This window comes from Dicentrarchus labrax, unplaced genomic scaffold (assembly GCF_905237075.1).
Source record: "Dicentrarchus labrax unplaced genomic scaffold, dlabrax2021, whole genome shotgun sequence".
NCBI classification, from domain to species: domain Eukaryota; kingdom Metazoa; phylum Chordata; class Actinopteri; family Moronidae; genus Dicentrarchus; species Dicentrarchus labrax.
Window position 1 is genome coordinate 12783006 of NW_026136713.1, and position 23833 is coordinate 12806838.

Below are 23833 nucleotides of genomic sequence, written 5' to 3' on the forward strand. Positions count from 1 at the left end.
ACTGAGCGATAGCACAACACAAGCTCCCAGCGATCATATCTGCACATTGTGATGACGCAAAACGGCAAAATAAACAGCGGCACCTGATGTGCGTCCCGATGCATGCATTTAAGAGTCTGCAGGCAACGATTTGATACGATAACACAATCACACCACTGTTGTTTATTAACTGTAGAGTAATAATAGGAACCCAAACATTGTCTGCAACCTTTGACATTGACTGTCTGGAGACAACACTTACTCCCCCACCCCCAAATAATAATCATTATGAGTTACTAACCGGTGTTAGGACGTGTTGTTATATGAATATATCACATGTTTACATACCGTTTGCTATGTTTTTGTTAATGCATTTGTCTTGTTTAGTGAAAATTGTTATATTATAATATTATTATTTTACATTTATTTACATTTTCTTTTACAGTTTTGCTGCCTCAAATGTCTGTTTAAATATAAATGTAACACACAAACAGTAGAAATGTAAACACAATCTATGGAAATGCAGAAAAAAGTGTAATTGTAATGTTTACTACTTATATACAGTAAATACATCTAGATATGCTATTTCTTTTTAGAGACTCGACACCTTAATTCACCAGTATGTTCATCGGGAAACAAATCTTCAAATGTCTCTCCAGGTAAAATGAGTCTGCCCTCTTCTGAATCAAACCTAGAACAAATGGCAGAAAAGGCAGAGGAGGTAAGTATGCAGCCTCCTTAGCAGCCAATGTGTTTTTTTGTCTGTTACATTAATAATTAAAAAGAAACTAATCCAAAAGGCAGATATTTAACTATTTTTTTTCCATCAGCCTGGTAGCTCAACTGAAACTATGAAGCCCTCCTCTTCTCGCAACAGGAGGTGAGGAGCAATTTTATTTTCTATTGTGGCTGTGAATTGTTTTGTTTGCAGTTGCGTGTTCTCAAGAGTTGCAGCTTAAAGTAGTGAACACTATGTGCCAATTCATTTTTAGGAAGTCCGCTGCTGTAGTTAAGCACACTGGCCTGAATGAATCCGACGCCTCCTCGAAGAGTGAAAATGAAGGTGCCACGTCTGACAGTCCTTCAGACAACAACACAAGCAGCGTATCTAAAGGTACGAAGTGTGGCGGTACTTGTTGATCCAGATAAATGTATTGTTGATGCTGATCCTTTTTTTATATGTTTATTTTTTGTTATTTCCTCTGATCAGGCACTTTAGTGATGAGGCCAGCTGGGAATGAAAGTAAAGGCGCCATGAAGCTCAGAGTGGATTTCAAACAGAAACATACGGGTGATTTGATATGATGTTTTTAATGTGATTTAACTGGGTAGCCTGAAAAGTTATAAATCATTTAGTGAGTGAGATAAAAGTTACTTTAATTTTTATCACAGATGATACTCTGCAGAAGAAGATAAGCTGCACTGCCTGCGGAAAACAAGTAAACCAGTTTCAGCGCAACTCCGTATATGAACATCCGGTGCTCAAAGTACTCATTTGCAAGGTAGGAAAGTTAAAATATATATTTCACACATATTCATTGCCATTACTGTCAAGTTCCACTGCTGCATTTTCCAGTCCTTCCATTCTTAACCTATTAGTAATCACATTGCTTCCTCTTTCTCTAGTCATGCTACAAGTATTACACAAGTGATGACATCAACAGAGACTCTGATGGGATGGATGAGCAGTGCAGGTACGATATTTTACCATCGAAAGATCGTAGTTCATTTGTTAAAACTAAAGCGACAACACGATGCACAATAGAAGTAATAAGATGTGAGCGCTAACATTATAGGCTTGGTTGGTAGTGATGGGAATTGATATGGTTTTATCGATACCAGTGCCATTACTGATTCTGCTTATTAGTCAGAGTCTTTATTGATTCTTGGTCAATTTTCTGTGTGTGGGGAACAAAGGGGGCGTACGCAACTTATTTGCGTCACTGCGGACAGAGTGGGGAAAAACAGGCATTCATATGACTCAGGTGTGCAAAAGCTCCACTGTTTAACCTTTTCATTCAGGGTTTCTAAGTTAAGTAAGAAAATATGCTAAGCCTGCAACATCCCAGCAGTGTAGATGCCCTAGGTCGACGTCATTGTTTTTGCAGTCAATAAAAAGGGTGGCATCGGGCGCCCGGTTAGCTCAGTCGATCGAGCTAGCGACCCATATACACAGCGGCCCAGGTTTGAATCCGACCTGCGGCCCTTTGCTGCATGTCATCCCCTCTCTCTCTGCCCCCCTTTTCTGTCTATCTGTCAAATAAAGGCATAAAAGGCCAAAAAAAATAATACTTTAAAAGGGTGGCATCAATAAAATGAATTTATAAACGATTCTGATGGATCGGACAATAAGGAACAAGTTCTCAGTTCCCATTCCTTTTGTCTGGGCGTCTTGAAAGAACATGACATTACTTTGATGTTTGTATGACATGGCATTCACACACATTGTTGTGTTCAAAGTGTATAAACGTGTAGGCAGCTAATGATTTTAATGCCCCTTTGAGAGCAACATTTAATGAAATAGTAGAAAAAGTGTTTCTGTTCCTTTTTACATTGATCTTAATTTCTTTAAAATCAATCCTCGATAGCTTTTTACTTTTAAACATATTAACTTATCAAAATGCAAAAAATTTCAAAGGACACTTTCACTTTACGCCCTAAAACTCTGAACTTTTCCTCCGCAGGTGGTGTGCTGAAGGTGGCAAGCTAATCTGCTGTGACTACTGCAACAACGCCTTCTGCAAGAAGTGCATCTTGCGCAACCTAGGCAGAAAGGAGCTGTCTGTCATTACTGATGAGAACTCAAAGTGGCATTGCTATGTCTGTAGGTCAGAGCCCCTCCAAGATCTGGTCTCCAAATGCCACAGGATCATGGAAAAACAAGAACTCAAGCTACGAAAAACAGATAAAACAGAGGAACGTGAAAGCAGGAGACACAAGAACAAACCAGTCAAAGAGCACAAAGCAGTTGTCAATGGAAAAGAACACATTGAAGGCTCAGGGACCATGACATTCTCCTACAAAAAACTGCAGGTACCCAAAGAACTTATAAAGAAAGCAAAAAAGCTTGTTGAAACCACAACGGGTCTGAACAATACGTTCATCCAGTTCATCCAGCAGGCAGCAGAGGAGCAGGAAGATAAGTCCATCAGGTATCGGCATTTGAAAGCCTTCAAGGCTGTGCTTGCCGATTTGAAAAAAGCCCACAGTGCTTTGGAAGCGGCTTTGGGGCCTGAGTTCAGAAACATGGAGTTGCAGAATGGTAACGAAGGGCAACATATTGTGAGAAAGAGCACTGATGTTGTGGCCCCTGTAGAAAATGACCACATGGATAATGTAGGGGACGCAGTTGATGAGGCTGAAGCAGTTGATGAGGCTGAAGCAGTTGATGAGGCCGAAGCAGTTGATGAGGCCGAAGCAGTTGATGAGGCCGAAGCAGCTGATGAGGCCGAGGCAGCTGATGAGGCCGAGGCAGCTGATGAGGCCGAGGCAGCTGATGAGGCCGAGGCAGCTGATGAGGCCGAGGCTGTTGATGATGCTGACGCAGCAGAGGAGCTGGACGAGGAGCAGAATAACGAGCAGGACATGGACAATGATCAAGATCAAGTGTCGAATGATACTGAAATGAAAGACAACCAAACTGAGGTAACCAAAAATACAATTAAAACTGAAGTCTGTGATGACGAGCTAGTGTCAGCTGGTGAAATGTCCCTAGATCACGATATTATGTCTGTGCCTCCTTCGGTTCCCGAAGAGCTTTTTCAGATGGTGGAGAGTCTTGCGGATTCCACCATGCTCTCACAGACTGACAAAGATTTGGTCACAGACACTGAAAAAGACACTGAAAATACAAAGTCAAATGGAAACGCAACAGAGGCTCAACGCCCCCAGCCTAAGGTAAAGAACCTAATAGTCAAACTGACTCCTGTGCCAGTTGTGACAACATGTGGTTCAAGATCCTCCAGGTCGAAAAACAGAGAAAAAGAAGAAGAAAAAGAGGAAGAGACACAGAAAAAGTCTAAAGAAGAAGAATGTGAGCAGGAGATAGATGATGCTACTGATACAGTAGATGGGACAAACAGCCCACCACCCAGTCGTCGCTCTAGTAGAGTAAAGACCACTCCCCTGAGAAAGCAGGCTGAGAATAAGGACAAGGAAGAGTCCTCTGATTCAGAGTCAGAGGAAGATAGTAAGAGCAAGGCTAAATCCTCCAAGAAATCCAGTAACACTAAAAAAAAAGATGGGAAGCAGATGGGGGCATCAGAGAAAAAGACAATAGATTCTGACTCGGATGAAGTTCCTAACATACTACTAGAGAAAGCTGCAGCAGGCCACAGCACAGATGAGGAAGAGGAAAGCACAAGTGGTAAAAAGCGTGTATTCAAACTGAACAACACATCCACACAGGATTCAGACAAAGCATCCAAACGCAAAAGAAAGTCTGAAAGCTCTGATTCAGACATGGAGAAGAAAAGTAAAAAGACTCCCAAGAAGAAGAAGCAGAATGGTTCAGACTCGTCCAACTCTGACTCTGACCAGGAGAAAGAGAAAAAGCATAAAGTGAGCCCAGCAAAGAGGAGATCTAGTCGTGTGAAGAAACAAGATGGAGCAAAGGAGGAAGACTCAGCTGAGAGCAAGGCAGCCGGGCGTAAACGGTCTTATGAAAAGAAGCGGAAGGGAAGAAGCTCCAAATCGGCCTCTAAGCTACATTCGTCCTCCAGTGAGAATGAGGAGGAGCAGCTGGCTGAAGGTGACTCCGGGGACGACAGCGACGCACAAAAGATGAAACCCATTGTGGAAGATAACGTTGTGGGAGGTGGTGGACCTTTCCATCAGTCCTCAGGTAATTTGGTCTAGAATACTATAACTCGTGGATGTAAAAGCCATTTTGGAAACACTGTAATTAGACAAAGTTCAACATTTTGGGAACTACACTCATTTGCTTTCTTGCCAAGAGCTAGATAAGAAGATTAGTCCGTTAGCTTAGCTTCACATAAAGCTGGCCTGGCTCTGTCCAAAGGCCACAATGTCAACTTGCCAGCACCCCTTTTAAACATTCTGTGTTTAAACTGTACAAAAACTCTTGGCAAAAGCAAACAACTGAATTTCCCACAATGTCAAATTGCTCCTTTTTAAAGAAACAACATGCTCTTCCATTAACAACAACGTGTGCTGTTTTGTTGTGTAGGAGACGAAGTGGATGATAAAGAGAAAGATTCTCGGGTTTGTGAAGATGACGACGACGATGATCCTGAAAACAGGTACTTAGAAAACACCAAATTGCAAAGCTGTTCTTGACTGCAGATAAAGACAATTGACGAAGAGTTATATTTACATTATTCTTGTTCATCGATGAAAGCCGTTTTTAACTGTGTGCTAATATTTAGAGAACACTGAAGAATTTCTCAGGTAGAGCAGTTTCACCTGATATAATGGGCTTTGGCATAGAGCACAGTGCTGCCGCTCACTGTCTTGTCCTTGCTAAAGGAAGTTTTATTTTAAATACTTTCATATGTGTCCTTAGGGCAGCATTTCTCTCTGGTTTATCCTAGTGAATCTGTATTTTCACCCAATATTGCCCATAGCAATGTCATAGCATCACAGTATTTCTATAGCGTCTCCTGGTTTCTATCAGTTATCAATTCACAAGCTCCAAGGACTAATCAATAGATCAATTGTTTAAAATGTGAGTCTGTTCTTGAATTTAAACATTCCTCTGAGTTTGTTTTTTTCTCATCATTCACTAAGAAACACATTTGATTAAAGTATCCTCCCTCCTGTTTTGTCTTTCTTTCGTCCTGAAGGATTGCAAAAAAAATGCTTCTCGCCCAAATAAAATCCAACTATTCTTCTGGAGCAGAGAGCTCCACTGATAATGAAGGAGCTGATAAGGACGAAAAGTCATCCAAGAAAGTTAAAAAAGAGGATGAGGATGAAGAAGAAGAAGAAGAAGAGCAGCAAGGTAGCATTAATTTACTGAATATATTAATACGTTTTTCAAACAAGCCTCTTTTATTGTGTATCGTCTGAAACCATTTGCTTCTCTCTTTGAAGAAGAAGATTCAGAAGACTCAAGTTCTGATGTCGACGTGAAGAAGCGTAGCAGACGCCACAAATTGCTTCGTCATAAACTCTCGCTGAGTGAGGGCGAATCAGGAGATGAGAAAGCTGCCGATAAAGACAAGAACAAAGGGGGCAAGAAGAAGACACGGCAGCAAGGTTCATTATGATTTTTTCACTTGCCCTGTTTGTCATGTCTAAAAATATGGGTGCAAATATTCTGATCTCTGTGAGACTGGCAAGTGACTTTTGTTTATTTGACTGCCTGTCAGTAGGCAGCGATGACTCTGAAGACTCAGACTTTGAGAAGTCAGATTCCAGCGAAGAGTCGGGAATAAGCGAGGAGATCAGTGAATCAGAGAATGAAGGGAAGCGCCGAAAGACCAGGTGAGCAGCGAGAACAGCCAGTTAACCACAGTGATTTATTACTGCCACTGGATCTGCATTGATCTCCTGCTGCTCTTGCTTATGTGAATTCTGATTTGTCTGTAGATCTGCTAAGAAGAAGGACGACGAGAAACAGAGAAGTTACAAGCAGAAGAAAAAGCGACGCAGGATTAAAGTTCAGGAGTCCTCTTCCAGCAATGAGAAGGTATTTAAAATGCAGAGCACTTGGTCGTAGTCTCCAACTGTCCCACAATTTATTTTTTTGCTTGGCAGAATTTGCCAGGTGGAGGAAATGGACCCACATAACGTTTCCTAGTCAAGTCATGCATGGCACATAAAATGTTATTTGAACTTACCCCTGGAGTATGTTGTGAGGATTATTGAGGGCACAAATTAATCATAGGGTTGCTTGGCTACTGATCATAGGCAGTGAGGTTTTTTTCCTAAGGGCTGAAGATCAGAGGGCTGAACTTTAATGTTCATTTCCACAGAGCGGAGAGGAAGGTGATGACGACCTAGATGATGAGGAGCGCAAAGGACGCAAAAAGATCCGCAAAATCCTGAAGGACGACAAGCTGCGGACAGAGACGAGAGATGCTCTGAAAGAAGAGGAGGAGAGGAGGAAACGTATTGCTGAAAGAGAGGCACTCAGGGAGAAACTGCGAGAGGTAAAATGAAAATGAACTGTGTGATGTGTTCGGAGCCCTGAGCTGTTACATCCTCGACACTAGTGTTGGGTGGTCTCCTGAATATTGCATGCCTAGTAAAATGGTTAAGACCTCATTCAATACTGCGGAGAAAATCACAAAATTGGATCAGTTGTTAGAGGAGGTAATGACTGGCTGAGCAGTGTTAAATCCTGTAAACCAAATAAAGGATGCAAGTGGATAAGCTATAACTCCTGTGAGTTAGCTAGACTGATAACAGCACAGCCTGCTGTTTCTGTCATTGTCCACTGTGTGCTTAAAGTGGTTAAACTGCTATAAATCTGATCAGAGTCTATTGTAGGGATGTACGATATTTATTTTTCAGCCAATAAGATAACAAATAATTACCTGTTTCTTGTGGTCCATAACGATAAGATAACCAATAATTTCACTTTTAAAAATAAATTTATAATCTGTAGTTTTTACACGCCTGGTGGTAAGAGGCTAAGATGTAGAGAGCAAAGACTGATGATTAAATATTCCACAGCTCTAATCTGATCAAATCTAACTGACATCACTATTGTTAACCCAACAAAAACAAACATAAAGCTTTGACTCTTGTCGAATGTTAATTTATTTAACTTTTCTTGTAAAGTACATCAGTAACTTAACAAACATACTTTGGCTTTCATAGAACATAAAGTCTATGAAACATTTTGCGTAAGAATTCAAAATAAATGATAATCCACGATAATTTATTGGCTATACCTTAATTATCACAATAATACATTATTATATATTTTCCCATTATAGGCCAATGATAACCGTGCATCCCTAATAAATAGTCAGATGAAATCTGGCCATTATGACACACAATACTGAATTACAGTTATTACAGTTTTTGTGTAACTCCTTTCTTTCTCTCTGCCTCTGATCCTTCTTCAGGTTATTGTGGTGAAGGAGTCTTCCCAGGTGACGTGCCCCATCACCACTAAGCTGGTGCTGGATGAGGATGAAGAGACCAAGGAGCCGTTGGTGCAGGTGCACAGGAACCTTGTCACAAAGCTCAAACCTCATCAGGTTGACGGTAAGGACAAAGTGAATTCATTCACACAAAATCAGCAGTTCAACAGCAATATCATGTATGTGAAACACTAAAAATGCTCTGAACTCATGTCAACTCTGTGTTTTGGTTTTTTTTTTTTGTTTTCAGGAGTTCAGTTCATGTGGGACTGCTGCTGTGAATCTGTGAAAAAGATTGAAAAGTCTTCTGGCTCCGGCTGCATCCTCGCCCACTGTATGGGCCTGGGAAAAACTCTGCAGGTATGGAGGAGAGAGCAGCATGAGTATGACACTAAAGCTCTGCAATGTGTGAGGGAAATGAGCTGTATATGTGGGAAAAATAAGAACACTGTGATGTATATCTATGTCTACAGTATGTACCTGGATTTCTTATTTAAATTTAAATTAAGTTTAAAATTAAATAACAATTACTAAACACTAAAATACTTCTTAGTAAGTGAAAGTATTTACTACTAATGCTAGAGTTACTGACTGTGTTTACTCTCAGGTACTGCAAATTTTGTGCAAACTGGCAATTTAAGCTTAATGCAACATTTTGAGGTGTCACAAATTTGTGAACTGTGAGAATTATGTATGTAAACTGCCAACTTGTGCCTGTTATACCCTCATGTGTGAATCCGTGTCTGCAGACCTGTGTGCTATGTTTAACTGTAGTTCTGTTTTTGCCCTGTAGGTGGTGACATTCCTTCACACTTTGCTGCTTTGTGAGAAGCTTGATTTCTCCACAGCATTGGTAGTTTGTCCCCTGAACACGGTCCTTAATTGGCTCAATGAGTTTGAGAAGTGGCAATATGGAATGAAGGATGATGAGAGTTTAGAGGTATGGAGTTGCCTTTGTAACATTTCAAGTTGTTCCTACTTCAGTGTTGCTGTTTTTTTTGTTGTGTGTGTTTATCACTCCTGATTTATGGCTTCTTTTTTGGATCTTGTTTACCAGGTGACTGAGCTGGCAACAGTAAAGAGGCCACAGGAGCGAGCATACGCCCTCCAGCGATGGCAAGAGATGGGGGGTGTTATGATCATCGGTTACGAGATGTACCGAAACCTAACGCAGGGCAGGAACATCAAGAGCAAGAAGCTCAAAGAGACCTTTCAGAAGACACTGGTAGATCCAGGTACAGTGCTCTGTAATGCCTATATGTGCTTAAACTGCACGTTAGTAAGTAAATTAGATTAAGAAATATGAACTCCTTTTTAATGTGTGAGCTGAAAAAATAGTTCTGATGTGGGACACTTTCACTTTTGTTGTTTCTATTAATGCAACTTTTAATCAGTCCAAGATTACATGAGGACAGATGTGATGAGAGCTGTTAAATCATGAACATTCACTGTTCAGAAACATTTTGTTATAATGTTATTGCAAATTCACAGCTGGCATCCATTAAACATTCATGTACAAATGACTGCTATCAGAAAAAAACAATAGGATTGGCCTGAAACCTTGGCAGTAATTATTAAAGTCTAAAAGAGTGTCTCTGTTGTTACACCAGTTACTGACTCATACTGTCCAATTAGCTATTCTCTTTTTTTCAAATATATCTCCAGTTGTATTTCCATTGTTTGATGAGCTTTTCTCCTTTACTTTTGCCAGGTCCAGACATGGTGATTTGTGATGAAGGTCACATCCTTAAGAACGAGGCGTCTGCTGTGTCCAAAGCAATGAATTCTATCAGGACGAGGAGGAGGGTTGTGCTGACTGGAACGCCTCTGCAAAACAACCTTGTTGAATGTGAGACTGCCTGGTTATATAGACAGCATTATACCAAGATTTTGTGTGGTTGTGGTTGGATGTATCTAAAACCTGTAATCGTTGTCTTCTTACCAGACCACTGCATGGTGAACTTCATCAAGGAGAACTTGCTTGGGTCAATTAAGGAGTTCAGGAATCGCTTCATTAACCCCATGCAGAACGGTCAGTGCGCCGACTCAACATTACACGATGTCCGGATCATGAAGAAGAGAGCTCACATCCTCTATGAGATGTTGGCTGGCTGTGTCCAGGTGAAAAAAAATGGCTAAAACTATTGATTAACATTCTCTTTGACCTCCTTCTCTTTGCCTCCTAAAGAATATAAGTTATCTCTGCTTCCCACAGAGGAAAGACTACACAGCGCTCACCAAGTTCCTGCCTCCCAAACATGAGTATGTGTTGTCAGTCAGAATGACTCCGATCCAGTGTAAGCTCTACAGATACTACCTGGAGCACTTCACAGGTGAGAACCATGCTTTAGTAATGCGCCTTTGTATTGAGCTTTTGTTGCACGGGAGGGCACAGGGTGTAGGGAATGGTAGTGCTGCTTGCTCGGTTTAAACCACTCTGATCTTTTAGGGTGCTTGGAGCCTCAGAGCCTCTAGGGGATTCTAACAAGGTTTTTTTTTTTTTTACAGTGTCAGGTCTGATTGCCCAGGAAGGGATTTAGCCTAGTCGTAGACTAAAACAAAATTCAATTGAGATTTCCATTGGAAAACACACGTAGTCTAGGACTAGGCTAAATCCTACAGCAAGAGTCTTGTTTCTCTTAAAAGTGATCTCTTGACTGGATGTCGTTTACTCAGACAAGGTTTTCAGATAAATGGAAGGCCTTTCTGGTCTCTCACTTTTTCGTGCTGCATTGTTAAGTCGTTTAGTGGACTTTCCTCCCAGAATGTGGCCCAGGACGTATGTGTGTGTGTGTCTCTGTGTGTGTGTAAGAGTGGCAGCTGGCAGAGTGCCGCAGGCAGGGTTTAAGCCCAGTTTCCCACGTCTCCCTAATGAAGAGCTCTGGGAGAGAGGGAACAGAGGGTGGGGGGTAAAAGGGGGGAATGTGGGGGCATAAAGGAAAGGGAAAGAAATGTAGAAGGAGGAGGGGCCAGAGGTTTTACACCAAAAGCGAAAACAAAGAACAGGAGAGCCGGTATGTAAGAAGAGGAGTGATGGGGGGGTTGGTGGTATGTGCTGTGGCTCATTAGGCCGGGTTGTCCACAGGGCACAGTGCTGATGTTGTGACTGTGGCTCTGGACCTCCACAGTGGTGTCTTTGGACCCAAGCGACCAGTCGGTGTGCAAGGGGGGGAATGGCTGTGCATGTTACTTATGTAAAACCTACTGTAACTTCTGACCTTGCTGGGTCAATGCAGGCCAACACACATAGAGCAGTTGCAACATTAACATATCAGCAGCTGCCACTCACTTCAGTTCATAAATCCACAGACTGAACAGATCAAAGTAGACAAGTACTAAACTGTATATTGTTGTCAAAAGAATGGCTGACATTTGGTGCTTGATTTGTTTAATGTAAATAATAATGACTCTAATTTGTCCATAGTCAGGTGGTTAGGGGTGGACATCAATGTTGTTGCAGTACATTTTCCACACTAGTCCGTATTTATGAAGAGATTGAGGGCACTTTGTCAAGTACATAATGCAAACACACATCCATCTTCCTTCTCACACTCTTTCTCTTGTGTGCAGGTGTGGGGAATGCGTTGGAGGGGGGCCGGGGCCGCGCAGGGACCAAACTCTTCCAGGATTTCCAGATGCTCAGCAGAATCTGGACCCATCCCTGGTGCCTTCAGCTGGACTACATCAGTAAAGAAAACAGGGTAGGGCTGCGGAAGATGAGATGAATCCACACTAAACACTAACTCAAAAACTGTGAATACATTAGCACAAATCACACACACTGTGGGAAAACAATAGAAATGTAGTGCTGACAGGTTATGGACCGGGGGAGAACAGCACACATAGTGCCGCTGCAGCAAAATTTTCCCCTTATGCATCATTTCTGCTACCCACGATCCAGCTCTGTGTTTGATTGACCTATATCATTGCATATTTGAGACTCATACAAGTGCACTGTCTTGCAGGGTTTCTTTGACGAAGACAGTATGGACGAGTTCATCGCTTCAGAAACAGAAGAATCCTCCATGAGTATGACATCTGAGGACGAGAAGATAAAAAAGTATGATAATATATTTCACTTCAACTTCCCCTTGTTGAACGTTCAGACTGAGATGACCTCATTTAACTGCCCTTCTTTCTTGCATCTGTTACTCTTCCTGACCCTGTCTCCTCCACCATTCCTCCTTCCTAATAGGAAAAAGAAGCAAGGGAAGGGGAAAAAAAAGGGATCTGATGACTCGGACAGTGATGACGTGGAGGTCATCAAGGAGTGGAACAGCAGCTCTCGGGGCAGGAACGGGGAGGGTCGAACCAGACCAGAGCCTGTAGAGGAACGTAAGTTTGTCAGGCATGTGGGAGCATTATGGGCTGTCGTCTGGGTATTATAGCTGCCAGGTCTGAATGTACGGGAATACCTGCGGTGCCAAGCTTATTATTAGCTCAGTTTTTGTTCTTAGATAGTGTGAAATGTCCACATAGAATTGATTGAGGCTGACATCCAGAAGTTAAAGAAAAAACTGCAGACTTCAGGGACCAGTTTTATATGATAACAGTAAGAAGTGTGACATTTTCATAAAGTACTTTATTCAAGTTTCTGTGGTCTGACTGGTTAAAAGTGATCCAGTCAACTGTAAAGCAGTTTTAGTCCATTAATGACACCCGTAACCTAAGTGAGCGCCTTTGAGTGTGGCCTTTATGCTGACTTTGTGATGCTTTCAAGGTCAAATCTAGATGTCAATATATATTTTCACACCTAAAATGGAAAAATTTAGCTAATGTAATTTTAAAATGCACAAATAAGTTAAAGTAAACAAGCTTGATCAACATATAAAAAAAACATACAACAATAAAAAGGAAATATTTAAAGACATACTTTGTTACATCTTGTTCAGACTGTACAGACAGCATAAAGAGTAATCTGTTACTTTGTGTGTCAAGCGCCTCAGCCCGCTGGCTCAGCACCAGGAAGTCCCACTCCTGACTGGCACAAGGAGTTTGTCACTGAGGCCGACGCTGAGATCCTGGAGCACTCTGCAAAGATATTTCTCCTCTTTGAGATCCTGCGCATGGCAGAGGAAGTAGATGATAAAGTGTAAGTGTGTCTGTACTCGATGCTGATAAAATCTTTTTGACCTTTTCTGTTACGCAGTTGGTTTGCAGTGTTACTTTGAAACGTTTGCTTTAATCACACAGTGACCTGTAACTGTGGTTAAGTGACACTGGTGTATCTTCCGTGCTCAGGTTGGTGTTCAGTCAGTCCCTCATCTCTCTAGACCTTATTGAGGATTTCCTGGAGCTGTCCTGCAGAGCTAAAGATGAAGGCAAAATCTCTCCATACAAAGGTAAATTTTTAGTGCAGTCTGACTTAATTTATTCAAGAAATTCTCACTTTTCTCAGTCGACTTGCCTGTCAATGTGTTAATGGATAATCCTACAGTTGCTTATGATCAGCTTCCCTCTTAATGTTACGATTTGAAAGGCTCCTCTTGGTTTCATGATGTGTTAAGCAATGTTTAATATTATAAGCCAGCTACTGACTTATGGAGCTCGAGGAGCCCAGTTGTGTGTCCCGAGGTTCATTTTTGTGGTTTTACACTGTAGTTTTTGAACCGACTGTTCTAACTGTGTGTGAGGTATAAAAAAAAGATTGCTAACATTAGCATTGGAGAAGGCTGAAGTATTTTCATATGGAGATGCAGGTTTCACACTCGTAAGACAATCCCACATGCAACATGTATTCTTGTACATGCTGGTGTGCTTATTACCCTTAAACACACACAGACGCACACATGCACACCGCCGCTGGTGTAAGGTCATGTTCCTAATTAAACTTCAGCAGCTGTTTTTACTTTCATTTTGAAAATGATTAGACCTTGACTTTTTATTCCACAAAAAAATGTTTGCTCAAGGGTTTGTAATTTGTAATGAAAAGATCACAGTGCCGTAATTGGAAACATGCTGAAATGTTGGTTATGAAGGCTGGTAGGGGGGGTTGGCCATCTTGAAGGCTAAACACGGCTGGCCTCTAACCAACACAACCATCTATCTGCTGTCTGCTAATACCCAAACTAAGTCCTTCTGACAAGAAAAAGGCCTAGTTGACACGTGTGTTTTTGAAGGTTTTATGGAGCCTACATATAGATGTTGAATAGTCATAGCAGATTGTTTTTAACTGTAACGTGTCTGTGAAGGTGAAGGCAAGTGGTTCAGGAATATTGACTACTATCGTCTGGATGGCTCCACCAACGCCACCACCAGGAAGAAGTGGGCTGAAGAGTTTAACGACACCAGTAACATAAGGTAATATAAGTTTATTGTAAACGCAGAACAAACTGAATGAAATGGTTCCATAGTACATTTCTCTACCTCCAAGCCGGCGATTGCCGTGGGCACAGTCAATATGTTTTCGAGCTGTCCATCCATCTGTACAGCCGTACGTCTATCTCTATACATCCCATTCTTGTGCCCTTCACTTGTTGCTTCATTTTGAATTTTGAGCATCATCAAAATTACAATGTTTTGGAGCACGGCTTTCTTATGCTTCTCATACTTATACTTTCCCAGAGGTCGTCTGTTCCTCATTTCAACGCGAGCTGGCTCTCTTGGCATCAACCTGGTGGCAGCCAACAGGGTCATCATCTTCGACGCTTCCTGGAATCCCTCCTACGACGTCCAGAGTATCTTCAGGGTCTACCGCTTTGGCCAGCTTAAAACTGTATATGTGTACAGGTTCCTAGCCCAGGTAAGCTTATTAAACCATCAATCATAAACCAAGAGATGATTCCAATTCCAATTTCATCTGTGATCATTATTTCTGCTTCTCTATCATAATCCCTCAAAGGTTTGGTGGTAAATTTGTGTATAATCTTCGGTTTTTGACCCAGGTTTCATATCCATATCTAGAAAGAGTTTAATACACAATATTAGTAGTAAATATACAGTGAGCCTTGACTATAATACTAAGATGCAAATACCTTATTGATTCCTGTGAGCCTTAATGTTTAAGTAAATCTGTAATTATTCTTTCTTTGCTGTCATTTCCTTCTCTTCTTTCAGGGTACAATGGAGGAGAAGATTTACGACCGGCAGGTAACCAAACAGTCTCTGTCATACCGGGTGGTGGATCAGCAGCAGATTGAGAGGCACTTTACGACAAACGAGCTGACGGAGCTTTACACCTTTGACCCAGACATGCTTGATGATCCGTCAGAGAAGAAGAGCAAGAAAGCCACGCCCTTGCTTCCTAAGGTAAAAATGCATATACAGTATGTACATACTTAGATTATTCAAATATGCTTCTATGTCGTACCAGGAATATTTTTGTAAATTTAATTTAGAATAAATTATACATGTTATTGGACTTTGACGAACCATTGACTGGGATTTCATGGTTTTCTTTATACTGATCCCCAAAGGAAATGAGGAAAAGCAGGCTGAAACCAATTAACAGTAGTAAAATAGTCTTTTTTCCTTCAACAAACATGGCACAGAATGCCATTTTAAATGCCAGGCTTGTTTTTCCAAACTTGCACCAAGTAGTATGTTCTTCCTTTTGAAGTTTAGCACTTCAGTGATAAACTGTTATTTAAACTCTGTGCCAGCTTGTATCCTGCTTGGCCTTTCCGGGATCTTTCTATTTCTTCTCGTTTCCTTTCATAATCCATCGCTCGCCTCTTCTCTCCTTAATGCAGGTGCTATGTCACTATTTGGCCCCCCTGGGGTTTAATAAGAACACACAGCCCTTACATGGGCCATCCAACCCCGCACAGCTGCACAGATTTGTCTGTTTACTGCTATTTACTAAATAGTCTTCTCATTGCAACACTGCTGCTGCCCAGCTATAAACCTGCACTCCTTTTTCTTTTTTCATTCATTCCTTCTCTGTTGATCTTTGAATTACTCCCATCCTTTCCCACTCCTTCCCTTTTTGCAGTCTCTGAGTTTCATCTTAAGTGGTTTTACCTCTTTATTTTGGTTTGACCTGGATTACTCTGCTGAAATCTGTAAACAGAATGGATAAAAGAAACACTGTATATCCAACTCCCTTGGTCGTTCACTGGACAGTCAAGATGCCTTTCAGTGCACCTTAATAGAAAATCTGTTTTCCATTTACCCTGATCTATTTAAAAGATCTTTATCACTGTTCCCTTCATGGTTATTAACAGGTAGGAGCACTGCATGAATCCCATCAGTTGGCAGCCACTATCATTGCTCTCACCTTCCATATTCCTCCAAATCGGGAGTAGTCTACTTACAGTGCAGCGGAGCACAGTTGGAGATTTGAAGAGGAAAGATGTGTTCATTGAGCCGCGGCCTGTTAGATGTGTATGATCTTTAATGAGGCCAGTGACATTTATGTGACACAGTATTAAAGACGGAGAGGCTGACAAGCTCTTTAACAAGCCGACCTGTTTTGGCCAGGGGGTTAACTATGATGTGGCAGCAGGACTTGCAGTATTACGGAAGGAATTTGCCGTCTGGAATGATGTGAAGATGAGTCAGACGCCCTCCATCACTTTCAGCCAACAACGCTCTGCACAGAAGGAGAGAGTGATTCGAGGCACGGCGGAGGGACTTTTGTACTTATTCTCCTAAACTCTTCACGCTGGGGAAGAGCTGTCTTCTAAGCCAGAGAGGGCATATAGCCCTTAAAACTCCCAAGTCACACAGGCTACAGAGGCAGTGGTTGATATTTATGCTTAAGAAGCTGAATTGGAGTTATTTTTGTCTCATCTTTTGCTTGTGTAAAGCTATGTTGTAATGAAAAACTCAGTTGTTTTTTCTCTATCAACCCACCTACCTCCTCCTCCTGTTCAGTCTCACTAAATGTACTCTACAGGATTATGTCCTGCTATGATTATATCTGCACCACTTTCACTTTGTATCCTACCTTTATTTCCACTTTCCTCCCCCTTATCCTTACTGATGTCTTCACTCTCTCCCCACCACCACCATTACCCCACCCGTCTTTTCCTTGCCATCATCGCGACCATCTGGTGCCCCGACTCGCTACTCTGCCTCCAAATGTTCAAAGCAAACTCAGTAAAGTTGTTTTTCTTCTTTTCCCTCTGGCTTAACCTGCATGATGAAGGGTCATTATTTAAACCCCTCTCTTAAAGATGTCTCTGTGCTCTTCAGAGAAACTAATTGGAGACAAAGGAAGCAGGAGCACTTCCCCTTAATGACAAAGAAGGTCCACGCAACCCAGACATGAGATTTTGACTCCACACCCACCCATCCTGACTGAGACACCCTCATCCATTTCCTGTTCATCACACTTGTCTCTTAAATCTTACATGCAACCACATGTACAATAGGAAGTAAACATGGCAGGTTTTTATATAACTGCAGTCTTCTCGGCATATGTTGCTGCATTGTACCCTGTCGGTCAAGCTGGCAGGCTGTGGGCGTACTTTACTGTATGTGCTCTCAGCAGGTGATGGCTGCAGTGGTCATTAGGCTCTGTCAGGTACACTGAAAGGCTGTGGGGAGGCTGCACTCGAGCCACAGTATATAGACAAGAGCAGACTGGAGCAATAAGCCACACCATGCTTGTCTCATTAGAGGTAGGAAGTCACTTTGACCTTAAAGGAAAATTCCCCCTTGAATACTCTGTAAGCATTATATAAATTATCAGCCAGTGATGTTCAGTGGATTTCAGCAGATGAAAGTTAAGTAAATTAGTTTTTTTGTGTGCCCACCCTTAGCTTGCTCCATCTATATTGACGTGGACTTCCCAGAATGCTTTTTTGCCAGCTTTCAGAAGAAGGAAAAAACATGTCTGAGCTTGTTGCATTGCAGGTGGAGTGAACACTAATGATAGTAACAAGAGACCGAGTTGTTGCAGGTGAGAAAAAAATCAAGAGCAGTGGCCCTCATTTGCTGCATTCTGGTCTGTTGAGACTCTGGTCTGTTGAGACTCCTGTCTGTGTCGCTGTCGCAGTCAAACTTCCACATTCAATAAGGCAGCTGTCGAAATAAATTTTTACTGTTACTGATCGGCTTTCAATGTCGGTGTGCAGGAAAAGGTGAAACACACCACCAGATAGTGAAATGGGCGCAGAGCAGTGCCTGTTTTAAAACAGTGCTGTAGTACTAAAGCCAGAGATGGCCTACATTTTGCTAGAAGCTATTAAGGTGCCTGTATACTCCCTCTGAAATGTTAATCGGATGATTGAACAGCTTCTTCACTTCACGCTGTGATTCACCAGCTGTGCAGAGGTAAGGAAGGAGTTGGGGTTTGAACTTCTCAAGTTTTCTTTTTCTTTTTCTTCTTATAAATACCTTCCAGAAGGAAATGCAGAATTATGCCCACATTTAAGCAGTATTGCGCCTACCCCCTCTCTAATGACGACAGGCATTTCAGCCGGCCTCCAGTGTTGCCGTTGGGAACAGCTATAAACCCCTTTGATTTCCGACATGATTGGATAACGCATTTTATGAACAACATCTTTTCTAGCATAACCTGGCCCTTAGTCTGTGTGGAGAGAAGTGTCTTGAGAAACGACCAAGCCTGGCAATTAGAAGCCATGCCAGTCAGTGGCCTGTGGGGAATAGCCCATTACATCAAATTTGAACTGAGCAACACCTCGTCACCTCTCCACTCCCACACTCTGTGATCAACTATTACAACTAGTGCACAGCCTGCTTCTCACTTCAGATTTGTTCAAAAACCCTACTTTTTTTCCTGCCCAGTACAGTTGCACCATCATACTCCAACTGACTCTCTGTGAATCCCTCCTGACCTGCTCATCCAGCTCCAGCTGGCTGTCCCTTGTACCGAGCTTTCGTAGAAATACCCCCACCTCTACTGCTGCTGGCTGAGGCTTGTTTTTATAGGAATGCGGTATATTTATTGTCTTTGTTTAGCCCTTTGTGACACGTGTGATTTTGTTTCTTTGTTAATTGACTGACAGCTAGATAAACCCTCTGACTTGTGCAGGCCCCGGAGGGTGTAAAGACAATGTAGTCCTGAGGGCAGGGGTGGCCTCCTGATGTCAGGCACAGCGGCAGTAGTTAAGTGCATTTCTGCAGAGAAACTGTTTAGAGCAGGCCAGGCCAGTAGGGTTATGTGTATCACTTGCGTGCAGCTGGAGGAGAGAGAGTTTTGACTGGCTGTGTTTAGGTATTACAAATATCTCAGCCACTCACATTCCTGTTGTCGGATCCTGTCTTGGCCCCCTCAGTTGCTATGGTTAACGCACCTGTGCATCAAAAGCAGTTTCTGGCAGACAGCCACTTTGAATACATTCAACATCTCCTGGACAACTCAAGAAACTAGTTGCTATAGTCGGACAAGTGTTCAATTGTCCGATTGTTCTTTTTTTTGGAATTCAATCAGTCTGTTTGCCTTCTCATCTTTCCAATCTCCCCAAATGTCATCTCTCTTCCTGTACATTTAATTCCTCCTGTGTGGTGTTTTTCTCTGTTAAGTAGAGGTTTACTGTTGTGGCAATGACAGAAATAAAATAAAACTGTGACTGTAAAAGCATGGTTAAAGCATTCTTGACACAATAAGTGGTCGTTTAGGTGCAGGAAATTGGGTTAATATGGTTGAGAATGTTCTCAGCTCGAGAAAATATCTGATAACGCGGCCAAAAATCCTGCCTGCATAGAACCCATAGCTATTAATGCAAGCGGGTGTTTAATTGCATCAGACCTTTTACAGTTAAGCGCCACCTAAAGTCTATTGGTAAAGTACGGGTTGGTGCCTGTGCCAAGTTGTAAAGTCTACATGAGGCCCACTTATGTCGACTCCCAGGTTTTCATCTTTCTGATGTGAGAGCTGCCGAGTTTGAAAACTGCTTTACATCATTTATGGACTGCTGGCAGGTTAACCATTTTCATAATATATACATGTACAAGAATTTGGCTTAAGGAGGGCATAAATTGTTCTCTCAATGGAAAGAATGGCAGTGGTAAATGTCATGCGTGTTGGATGCATTGTGTGATTAGTATACCAATTCTTACAGTTTTTTTGCTCTGCTGACCCCTTTGCTTTGCTTTATTTAACCGTCAGCTGAAGCCAAGACTTCCAGCTTAGAGATTACTTTACATTAACAGCACATTTGCAGACACTTTTGTTAAACAAAAGGAACAAAAGTGCTGTTGAGAATCAATACAGCAGATTATCAGGCCCTCGTATAGACTGAACCTGTTGAGATTCTTTGGTCTTGAGCTTATCCTCAGACATGGACAGCCACCTCCATTATTACATATGAACACACAAACACGTGCTCTGTGATGGCAAATGCGCAAATGTCCCCCTCTAGAAATACTCACCCTGCTCCCTACACTTTTTCTCAGAGGGGGGAAAAGTTGAGTGGGATAATTTCTCTCTCTCTCTCTCTCTCTCTCTCTCTCTCTCTCTCTCTCTCTCTCTCTCTCTCTCTCTCTCTCTCTCTCTCTCTCTCCTGCCCACCCAGCGTCTCTAGCTTTCTCTCTTCCTCTGCAGTAAAGCGATAGTCTTTAACATGCACTCCATAAGGATGACAATAGCCCAGGTCAGTTTACCTACAATCATTAGTGCTGGCTCAGGACCCACACACACTGAGCACACTGGGATCGGAGATGGACCGGACCACCCTAGAGCCATCGCTGGTGGGGATTACTTGGGTATCCCAGAATGCATTGGGTTTCATTGTGAGTGTCGGTACTGTCATTTGACCTGCAGCTCCACTGACCCATTACCCAGTCGACAGTCAAAAGTCCTCCTCTTTCATGCATTTGAATAAAACCTACACACACTTTCTAAACACTCAACAGATTGCAGTTTTTTTTCCTCATATGTGGCTTAAACTCTGTAGATGAGGTCAGTGACCTGAATGTTTTTCACAGTATGACAGCTTCTGTTTATGCCAGCAAACAGGCAAGAGCTGCCAGCTCTTGTTGTGGACTTGTGCCTGTTGGCTCTCGTTGTCACCTACTTAAAAATAATCCAGCTCAATCTGTTTAATTAGGAACTAACTGCAAGTTGTGCAAAACATTTCAGAAAATTTGTCATTTTCAAACAATGGAAATGTCTAATTCCATGATGCAGAGGACTGTTGTTGTTGTTGTTTTTGCATCATAATAAGTACCTTCAATCCCTCTCCTACTTCAGAAAAGGACAACAGGCTAATTGCAAAGCAGAGAGGTGTAAATATATAAATTAGTTATCTTTTTATGGGGAACGGTGACTGACAAATCAACTCGCCCAGATGAACATCTGAGTGGCCACAGGGCAATCCTTATTGCCACCACTGAGTCAGATTTGGACTTTGTCATAACCATGTTGTATCTACCAGTGCTAACCAAGTGCCTGGCATCTACAGTGGCCTTTACTTGACCTTGTGCTCACCTATTTTGGCAGAACAAACCATAGTGGATGCCTTTTATCCGAGTCAGGCCAACAGGCTCTTCTGTGCTTTTATGTCCTAATTAGAGAGCAAAGCAGCAGTTGAATCGCTGGCTATGCCTCTGCTCCAAAATGTCTGGTTGTTCAGGGGTGGCCTGGTTTTGTCCTGATTAAGTGTGATGGCTGGGAAACGTAAACATGTGTCAATGAGGAGCACAATTGGGTCCAGGGCCCAAGTGTTGGGAGGTTATTGTATGTGGTATGTAGGTATGAAGCTCTGAGGCCCTGTCTGTTCGTACCTGTTTCAGCCATCTTATCTGTCACTTTCTAGAGTTGTGAGGCCTAAAAATAGGTTATTGTGTAGTTTTCATGCAGCTCAACCCCCAACCACCACCCCCCTTTTTAGGGATCCAGTTTCGCTCCATCTGGTCTGGTGTTTATTTTCTGTTTATTCAGTACAGGTCTGCAATCACTGCTTAATTTCATAGTTTGGTCTATCTGTTTTGTCTTTTTTGCCCCGCCCTAATACCAGTGACATCCATGATTAATTTTGTTTGCAATTCTTTGCACTCTTTGTCACTGTTCAAAGTGAGGCAGGGGAGGCGAGCAGAAGCCCCCCTGTGAATTGGCCCGTGTGGAGGTTAATGATGCAACTTCTGTATGACGTTGTTTCCAGATTGCAAAGTTCCAGTTTAATGTAAAGCGAAGTCAAGACAAAGAAAAGCAAACGTGCTGCAGAGAGAGTAATTTAAACCATGTTTGTGTGAGCAGAGCCTGGCCCAGCTCTCTTAATTTTACTCAGGTATTGTTTTCAATAACAATGTAGTCATGGAAACCAGAGTCCCAAAAACCCCTTCATTTATTTATGTTTGTTTGGTTTTTTTTTACATGTTCTTTTAATCCTCCATACAGTCAAATCCAAGTCTTAAATTACAGCGTTAGAACTGTTATAACTCTTAATCAGGTCTTGTTGAACTGTTGGATTGTTTGCGGCGCTAACAATGCAGGTGTAACTAACTGGTGCTGCTTACTTCCAACGTGCATACAAAGCTTATAGCTGCATGTTAGATAAGAATGGAGATCCTGTAGCTCTTCAAACCAAAGCCATATCTAGTTCTAGAAGATCTCCTATTGGGGAGGTTGTGTGTTGCATTTTGAGTAACGTAAGAGACAATTTAGAGGCGTACGGTGGCCTAATTAAGACGCATACAATTGACTGTTATTGCGACATCCCTGGTTCGATTTGGGGACCATTTACCTTCTCTCCCTCCTCATTTCTTGTCATCTCTCTACTGGTGACCAGTGATTGAAGGCAAAAGTGCCTAAACAACTATTTTAAAAAGACAACTTAAAATCTTAATTGAGAGGAAATGTAGAAAGACATGTCTCAATATTACATTTGAGCTGAATTTCTAACCATCTTTTTATTAAGCTAGAATCAGTTCTCCACTTAAGAAGTTTATGAATGTCTTTGGGGTCAGATGCACGAAAAAGCTGCCAACAGAACAAGAGCTCCAACGGATCAATTGATTAAAAAAATTGCGTGAGCCGTTTCCAGTTTAAAGAACATTTTATTAAGAAACACATTGTTTTGATCCAGTAAAGATCTACCTCCGTTCATGAGTATTTTTATCTGCGTGCTTTGCAGAATGCGTTCAACATTTAGGGGTTGTTCTTTCTCTAATCATTCCTCCTGTTCATACTGGCCATGAAGAGACACCTAATGTGTTTTCAATCAGAGTGATGAGGGACAAAATCCAGAGTCAGAAGTTTATTGAAACTACTATGAGTCGTCAGCAGTCTGAATTAGAGAAATCAAGTGGCTATCTTCTAAAGTTACTGTCTTTTTAGTATAAAATTACCTTATGTTTCCCTGGAACAGGAACAAAAAAAGGGAATTTTGCACCAAAATATGATAACCTCTGCCTCCCCTCAAATGATGGCTTCTTCCCTCCTGTAGGATCCCTTCCTGGCTGAGATGCTGCAGAACAATAAGGACCAGATCGTGTGTTACCATGAACACGACTCCCTGCTGGACCACAAGGAGGAGGAAGCCCTGAGTGAGGAGGATCGCAAGGCAGCCTGGGCCGAGTATGAAGCAGAGAAAAAGGTAGGCATCAGAACACATACACACACACACACACACTGGCATATCTGCCAGTTCTAAAATCAAAGGCACGTGTACACATACAGCACTTAGACCATGTCCCTCATCCTCTAAATCATTGATATCACAGCACAAGGTGAGTTAAGAGAGGCCCCGCTTTTGTTTCTCAATATGTGTGAGTTGGTGTTGCATCTGTACAATCCTTTCATCACTTACTCTTAGTGATGAAGGGACGTTTTACCCTTCCAACCCCACCCCACTACTCTGATTGTCATTTTGGCCCACAATCAGACTAGTGATCTACTATTAAAAACCACTGAGAGCTTCTCCAAGCAGTGTCAGTGCTACTTACTG

At 42.1% G+C, this 23833-nt stretch overlaps 1 protein-coding gene across 6 annotated transcripts in view; it reads left to right on the plus strand.

The window, feature by feature from the left end:
- Positions 1 to 23833, plus strand: part of atrx (ATRX chromatin remodeler) — a 29683-nt gene that overhangs the window by 980 nt on the left and 4870 nt on the right. The window contains exons 2-31 of one of the 6 annotated variants that reach the window (XM_051419145.1): positions 576 to 700; positions 810 to 859; positions 972 to 1093; positions 1190 to 1270; positions 1372 to 1481; positions 1606 to 1673; positions 2664 to 3396; positions 3433 to 4822; positions 5168 to 5240; positions 5784 to 5941; positions 6034 to 6198; positions 6312 to 6426; positions 6532 to 6631; positions 6918 to 7094; positions 8019 to 8160; positions 8287 to 8396; positions 8830 to 8976; positions 9094 to 9271; positions 9748 to 9885; positions 9982 to 10157; positions 10252 to 10369; positions 11607 to 11737; positions 12002 to 12096; positions 12232 to 12371; positions 12975 to 13128; positions 13278 to 13378; positions 14228 to 14336; positions 14601 to 14778; positions 15093 to 15284; positions 23333 to 23482. In XM_051419145.1, the coding sequence (XP_051275105.1) occupies positions 644 to 700; positions 810 to 859; positions 972 to 1093; positions 1190 to 1270; positions 1372 to 1481; positions 1606 to 1673; positions 2664 to 3396; positions 3433 to 4822; positions 5168 to 5240; positions 5784 to 5941; positions 6034 to 6198; positions 6312 to 6426; positions 6532 to 6631; positions 6918 to 7094; positions 8019 to 8160; positions 8287 to 8396; positions 8830 to 8976; positions 9094 to 9271; positions 9748 to 9885; positions 9982 to 10157; positions 10252 to 10369; positions 11607 to 11737; positions 12002 to 12096; positions 12232 to 12371; positions 12975 to 13128; positions 13278 to 13378; positions 14228 to 14336; positions 14601 to 14778; positions 15093 to 15284; positions 23333 to 23482 (5658 nt within the window). In that variant the 5' untranslated portion in view covers positions 576 to 643. Of the gene's footprint in view, positions 1 to 575; positions 701 to 809; positions 860 to 971; positions 1094 to 1189; positions 1271 to 1371; positions 1482 to 1605; positions 1674 to 2663; positions 4823 to 5167; positions 5241 to 5783; positions 5942 to 6033; positions 6199 to 6311; positions 6427 to 6531; positions 6632 to 6917; positions 7095 to 8018; positions 8161 to 8286; positions 8397 to 8829; positions 8977 to 9093; positions 9272 to 9747; positions 9886 to 9981; positions 10158 to 10251; positions 10370 to 11606; positions 11738 to 12001; positions 12097 to 12231; positions 12372 to 12974; positions 13129 to 13277; positions 13379 to 14227; positions 14337 to 14600; positions 14779 to 15092; positions 15285 to 23332; positions 23483 to 23833 lie in introns of all 6 variants that reach the window. The other 5 variants (XM_051419147.1, XM_051419144.1, XM_051419142.1 and 2 more) reach the window with 5 other exon arrangements.